At 42.5% G+C, this 6,331-nt stretch overlaps 1 protein-coding gene across 2 annotated transcripts; it reads right to left on the reverse strand.

Moving 5' to 3' along the window:
• Positions 1 to 200: 200 nt before the first annotated feature.
• RPL32 (ribosomal protein L32) lies at positions 201 to 4,836 on the reverse strand. 2 transcript variants are annotated; one of them, XM_072420486.1, is made up of 4 exons: positions 4,726 to 4,836; positions 1,614 to 1,714; positions 1,323 to 1,504; positions 201 to 368 (listed from the first exon to the last, which is right to left on the reverse strand). In XM_072420486.1, the coding sequence occupies exons 2-4, from the start codon at positions 1,707 to 1,709 to the stop codon at positions 239 to 241; spliced, it is 408 nt and encodes a 135-aa protein (XP_072276587.1). In that variant the 5' UTR covers positions 1,710 to 1,714; positions 4,726 to 4,836; the 3' UTR covers positions 201 to 238. The 2 variants fall into 2 exon arrangements, with proteins under 2 accessions (XP_072276587.1, XP_072276588.1); XM_072420487.1 differs by having other exon boundaries at positions 4,678 to 4,806.
• Between the last annotated feature and the right edge of the window lie 1,495 nt (positions 4,837 to 6,331).

Genomic DNA, 6,331 nt, shown 5'->3' on the forward strand with positions numbered 1-6,331 from the left:
TTCCACAAGAGCATTATTTTGTGCACTGAAGCCCATTTTTAATGGCAGTACATGAAAATGAACAAAATGAGCATGACAACCACCCACCTTTCAAAGCAGCCTGTGTTTTGTACTGTCTGCGGCTTATAACCCAACATGCAGTTTTCAGAACATTGCCCCAGACACCTCTATGATGCACAGAAACACAGGAGAGCCTGAAGTTAACTTTTCTTTTTATTTAACAAATTTAGTGAGACATTTATTCATTCTCCTCACTGCGCAGTCTGGCGTTTGGATTTGTCACCTTGATGGCAAGCTGTGCTGCTCTTTCCACAATGATCTTGCGGTTTTTAGAGGAGACGTTGTGGGCGATTTCAGCGCAGAATGTCCTGAAGAAGAAGTGATGGGTTATAATAAGGTCGAATTTATAACATTGTGCAGGAAAAATAAAACATTCATAGACTATCATCACCAGCTATAACACACGTTTAGAAGTCAAGCTATTAAATTCACACCCAGACCTGCAAATTTGACTGTTCGGGCTGTGTGTACATAGGGTACAGACATCTATGGGGCCCTGAGGTAAGGGACTGTCCCATAATTATCTATAGGGCTTTAGTACACAGGCACAGCTGAACACTTGGTTTGCATCTGTGGAGGGGAAAGTAATGAGGCAAAAAAGAAAAGTTGCTCCTTGTTTGTAAGCACACTCATCCTTCAGGCATGTCAAGACTAGCACAGCAATAAAATACTCACACAAGGGGCATTTTTGCAAAGCTAACATACTAATAATTTTACAGAGATAGCACACTTATACCCAGACCATGTGAAGAATGCAGCACATAGAAAACTACATGATCAGTAAACCATGATATAGTATTAGTTGTCAAACAAGGAATTGTTCTGACAATGTCCAATCTAACTGCTAGAGGTGACCCTGCTAAGAGATGCACTGGAACAGGAACCAGGAAACCATTTCTCCTAATATATGGGTAGATAAAGTGAGCCTTGCATTAGGAGATGGAAAATCATGATCTTGAAATATTCACACTACACACAAGCTGGTGACGGTTAGGCTTAGAATATCCTCGCTCAGTCTCAGAAATGGCACAGAAATGTTACCTGCTCCCCATGGCTCAAGACACAGACATAACAGCCCAAGACCAGCAAACCTGAAAGTTCATCTGTCTAAACAGATAGAGAGCTTTGCAAAAAGAAAGCGGGGGCCCAGGCAGCCGACCTCTAACTCCAGATCATGAAATGGCTCGGACAGGTGCTCTTTACCTCAAGATTTCATGCAAACAATCTCTGCTTAAACAACTGGAAAACTCGGTGCTACTCACTTGTTGCTCATCAACAGAACTTCGAGTTCCTTTACGTTGTGTACAAGGAACTTCTTGAACCCGGTGGGCAGCATGTGTTTGGTCTTCTTGTTGCTACCATAACCAATGTTGGGCATCAGGATCTGACCCTTGAACCTTCTGCGGGCTCTGTTGTCAATACCTCTTGGCTTGCGCCAGTTGGCCTGCAGGAGGAAATCAGAACGTCAGACACCTGCAATGATTTTTTGGGTGCTCTACAACAACGCAATGAAGGCTGTAGAAAAAATGTCTATAAAATTTTCAAGTACCAACCTTAATCTTAACATAACGGTCTGACTGGTGGCGGATGAACTTCTTCGTCCGCTTCTTGACAATCTTGGGCTTTATGAGAGGTCTAAGAGCCGCCATGGTGCCTAAAAACAAAAATAATTTCTTATAAATGTGACCATTTTCAAGAAGTTAGGAACTCGCATTACAGATTTTGAGGGTTGCAGTATCACCCCAACCATCAAAGGTGGCAAACTACTGCAAATAAAATGGCAGGGAGCAAACCAAAGTGAATGGAGTCTACTGTGGGATGGAGACCTTTGGCCATTCACCTTCACAACGCTTCGGAGTATGAGGGAGGCCATCTAATGACCTCCCATGATGTTGTGGCCACGCTCTAGAATGTATTTTGCAGAGGTTGCAACATGAAATGCCCTACCACTCTCTACCTTGACAATCCAAAGTTTCTACAAAGCTGGATAGTTGAGATTTCTGCTCATTTCTTAGAAGTTTAGCAGCGTATCTTCCGTTGGCCAATACCACAAGCCAGCCACGGAATGGGTAAAACACTGCAATTTTCTCCCTTCAATAATACAAACTAAAAGAGCACAAAGCGCCCCTCATCAGATTCTGGGGAAGGCTAAGAAGTGACACCAGGGGTATGCAGAAGGAAGCCTGGCACAGGCCTGTGCTACATCTTACTACACTTCTTGGGATATGAACTAAAGGGTAATGCAAAGATGAGCTCCAGGGATCCTCTGCCATGGGGCACAGCTGGCAAAATGGAAAAACTATTGAAGAAATTTTTGTTAACTTTACGGAACAAGCAAACCCAAATCACAGACAGCCGATAGTATTCTTTCACCAACAGCAAAAGGTGTTACCTGGACCAGAAATCTGCCCAGATGAGGACCCGGGGCCATAAATGTTGCCATGGTCAGCACGGTGGCCGAGTGGTTAGCACTCTGGCCTTTGCACCGCTGGGTTCCCAGGTTCGAATTTCGGCCAGGACAGTACCTGCATGGAGTTTGCAGGTTCTACCTGTGTTTGCATTGGTTTCCTCATTGGCGTCCGGCAAAAATTGACCTTATGTGATAATGCTATATGATTGAGGTCGGAACATTAGATTGTAAGCTCCTTTGAGGGACACCTAATGACATGACTATGGAATTTAAAAAGGGCTGCATATTATGCTGGCTATATAAATACTGTAGTATGATAAGAATAATAATACAATCTCAAAATCAAGTTGGGCTCTAACATGCTATAATGAAAATAAACACATGGGATCTCAGAGCTGGAATCCACAAATGCTTTGACCAGCATTGAAGGCCAGGCAAAAGAGCTTAGATTGTAAGCCCTTCGGGGCAGGGTCCTCTCCTCCTCCTACAGGGGCTGCCACCCACCTATATCATTTTCAACATACAAGGCATTTCCTTCCTGCCAGTGAATGTGTTTGGCTTCTACCAATCTGCTCAGGCTGAGTCTGCTTTTTGCAGGGCGAATATCCCCTTCCTTATCTGGTGGTCAGTGGGGCAAGCTTATAGAGGACTCCCAGCAAAGCCCCCCATTCAGTCACCGGGCTGTCCAATCCACCCCATATTATTAATGGTAAATAAAGCACAGCCCTGAGTCTAGGTATATTTCACAGATGTGAAATGTTCAACCCAGAAGAAGTTGTAGGTGAGTGGCAGCCCCTGTATTGTCACCCAACTTATCAATAACCAGCCAAAAACAGCCGAGTGGTTACTATAAAAAGCTGGGTGGTGTGCCCAGCTAAAAGGGCTGGGGAGAACACTGGATGGGGGCTCCTGGATACCCACCAGGCACCTGACAGGTGACATACCTCTGGGTACATAGAACTTTGATGTGCAATTCTCTATCTTACATCCTTCATGGACTGAATGCCATTGCTGGGAGACCACACCTCTGCATTGAATGTGCACAGCATGCTAAAAAATAGCGGCATGGTGGCCCAGTGGTTAGCACTCTGGCCTTTGCAGCACTAGGTCCCAGGTTGGAATATCAGCCAAGAGTTTGCAGCTTCTCCCTGTGTCTGCGTGGGTTTCCTCCAGGTACTCTGGATTCCTCCCCCATTCCAAAAAACATGCGGTTACCTTAAATGGCTTCACCAAATTGCCCTGACTGTAATATAGACATATGACGATGGTAGGGACATTAGATTGTGAACTCCTTAGAGAGACATGACTATGGACTTTGTACAGCACTTTGTAATATGATGGCACTACATAAATACATGGAGCTGATAGATAATAGTTACACATCAGGGTAAATTGATGTGAACGTCAGAACGCAACATGAGTTCACATGGCTGTAAATATTCACAGGGCTGTCATGTCAGCTCTGTATGCTGATTATCTGGGAAATAAGAAGCTGGAACGTTTCATTAAAATCTGAATGTATGAATTTGCACACTTCAGATACACAAAGTTTGCTTCAGATTCCGCAGCCCCAATCGTGATCCGCATACGCACGCCTACCTTACAGCTGCCCATTCTCACATATCACTGGGCTCAGAGCGTGCCAGATCCCGGGCACCACACGCCAATCCATAACTGAGGGGGCAACCAGTAACAGTCTGAGGGTCTTATGTTACAGGTCACATGACTGTACAACCCGCTCCTACAGAATGACAACATGAAGGTTTATCTACACAATACGCCTAGGGGCTGTCACCAGGGGATTGTAACATGTGCTGGCTGTTTTGTACCCTGGCTGTGTACATGCTGGGAGTTGTAGTCCTGCAGCAAAAAGGACATAAGAGGCCCTGCCCCTGAGGGATTGTTTACAATTTGGCCATTTTTAGGCCTTCAAAAAGCTGAATATAAAGGGCACACAGCCTGGTAAGATGGGATATAGTCCAAGTCAGAGTTCTAACAAACTAGAGAAATGACAAAGCATGCTGGGCCTTGTAGTCTAAAACAATCCCCGACCTCCTTTAACATGCTCAGTGCCGGCCGCCATACTTCTCCCCGGCCTACCCCACGAACATAACACAGCCTGTATGTCAGCCACCAGCCTAAATCTTCTTCCAATAACGACTCACTATCACATACTAAAGCTCCTGCAACAAGCCAGTATCACTCACCGGCAGATTAGAGGCAGAAAACCGAAGGATGGCAAAAGATTCACTCACCGATCCGGAGCGTCTGCCTTCTTCGCAGACAGCCCGAGGAAGAGAGAGAGCGAGAGCGGATAGGCCAGGTAAAGAAGAGATCAGCGACCTCTAAGGAGGTTATAGCGCCACGGATATAGCGGCGCCTGGATGTACTGCAAATCAGATGGGCGATTAGGAAGCTGAATTTAAAGAGGACATACCACCAAAAAAAATACGTTTTTCCCTCTTACCCCTATACAATAATAATTCCTTATACTGTATTGTGTGTCTATATATATATATATATATATATATATATATATATATATATATATATATAATATTATATACTATATTATATAATAATACTATACTATAATATATAATAATAATATACACTATTATATATAATAGTTGTTTTTGTATATGTATATTATTATGTATACTATGTTTTGCATGTTTTTTTAATATATGAATTCAAAATTAATAAATAACCCCCACTTTTGTGCACAGCAGCTTCTTGTTACACCAGGCACTTTTTCTTTCTTTGGCCCCTGTAAGGGTTCTATATATACAATTATTCCCTATTCAATTATAAATCCTGATTATTATTATTATTATTTATTAATAATAATATTAATAATAATAATAATAACAACAATAAGATTTTATTCATAAAATTTGCTTCCTATACTTTTCCCATTGTGACAGATGTGCACATTCAATGACTGATCACTAGGTGACAGAACGAGGCATTGTTTTAATAGGAGACCTGTGAAGAGGTAAGACCAAAGAATTCACCACCAGCGAATTTTTAGAATTGACTGGGGGAATAATTTATAAATAGGGCCCAAAATGTATATATTATTATTTGCATGTAGGTATATGTACATGAGGCTGTCAATCGTAGCACATAAATAATGGATGTATTTTGTAGGTACAAGGATTGCTGTGTTTACAATATACAACCCTGCTCCTTTATGCCACACTCAATAAACAGCACATTTAGATTACACCCATTTTTAGTGCATGCGTCTTCTTTATCCTCAGTTGTCCCTATTTTCTCCAGTTCTTTACTGAAAGCAACAGAAACATATCCACAGGCACACAATCAGCACCATAGTGACATACCAGAAACACATCCATAGATCAGTACTGTACTGACAACACAGAAACAATATCAGCAGGGACACGATCTGTACCATACTGAAACACAGAAACAAGATCTGCAGGGATATTGTCCATAAACAGTCAGTACTGTTGTGTATTATATACAAATTAAAATGGTATGCAGGACTCCTGGAAGACTCCAGGTTGCAGATTCTGATCCCTACAGTGCACCAGGCTGCCATGCACCATGAGAGGCAGAACAGTGGACCTGAGTTATGCAAGCTCTCCAAGAATGGAGAAGATAGACTATCATAGGGGAACCTGGGTGATCCAGGAAACCTGGAATGAATCTGGTCCAGGATTAAAAACATTTGCCAAACAATAGCAGATGATTTTAAAAACACAATTCCAAGTTTGCTCAATTACTCAATTACTCAGGTTCCCCTATGATAGTCTATCTTCTCCAGTCTTGAAGAGCGTTAATAAATCAGGACTATTGTCTGTGGGGTGTTCCTTAGTTTCTTCCTATGAGTCG

The sequence above is a fragment of the Pyxicephalus adspersus genome, chromosome 8, assembly GCF_032062135.1.
Source record: "Pyxicephalus adspersus chromosome 8, UCB_Pads_2.0, whole genome shotgun sequence".
Lineage (NCBI taxonomy): Eukaryota > Metazoa > Chordata > Amphibia > Anura > Pyxicephalidae > Pyxicephalus > Pyxicephalus adspersus.

What these genes read in the sequence shown, in the direction of transcription:
- RPL32 (XM_072420486.1), bottom strand. Translation starts at nt 1,709, where the DNA reads ATGGCGGCTCTTAGACCTCTCATAAAGCCCAAGATTGTCAAGAAGCGG. An exon ending in ACCGTTATGTTAAGATTAAG is followed by an intron (nt 1,505 to 1,613) that starts GTTGGTACTTGA and finishes TTCCTCCTGCAG; the next exon opens with GCCAACTGGCGCAAGCCAAG. An exon ending in GTTCTGTTGATGAGCAACAA is followed by an intron (nt 369 to 1,322) that starts GTGAGTAGCACC and finishes CTTCTTCTTCAG; the next exon opens with GACATTCTGCGCTGAAATCG.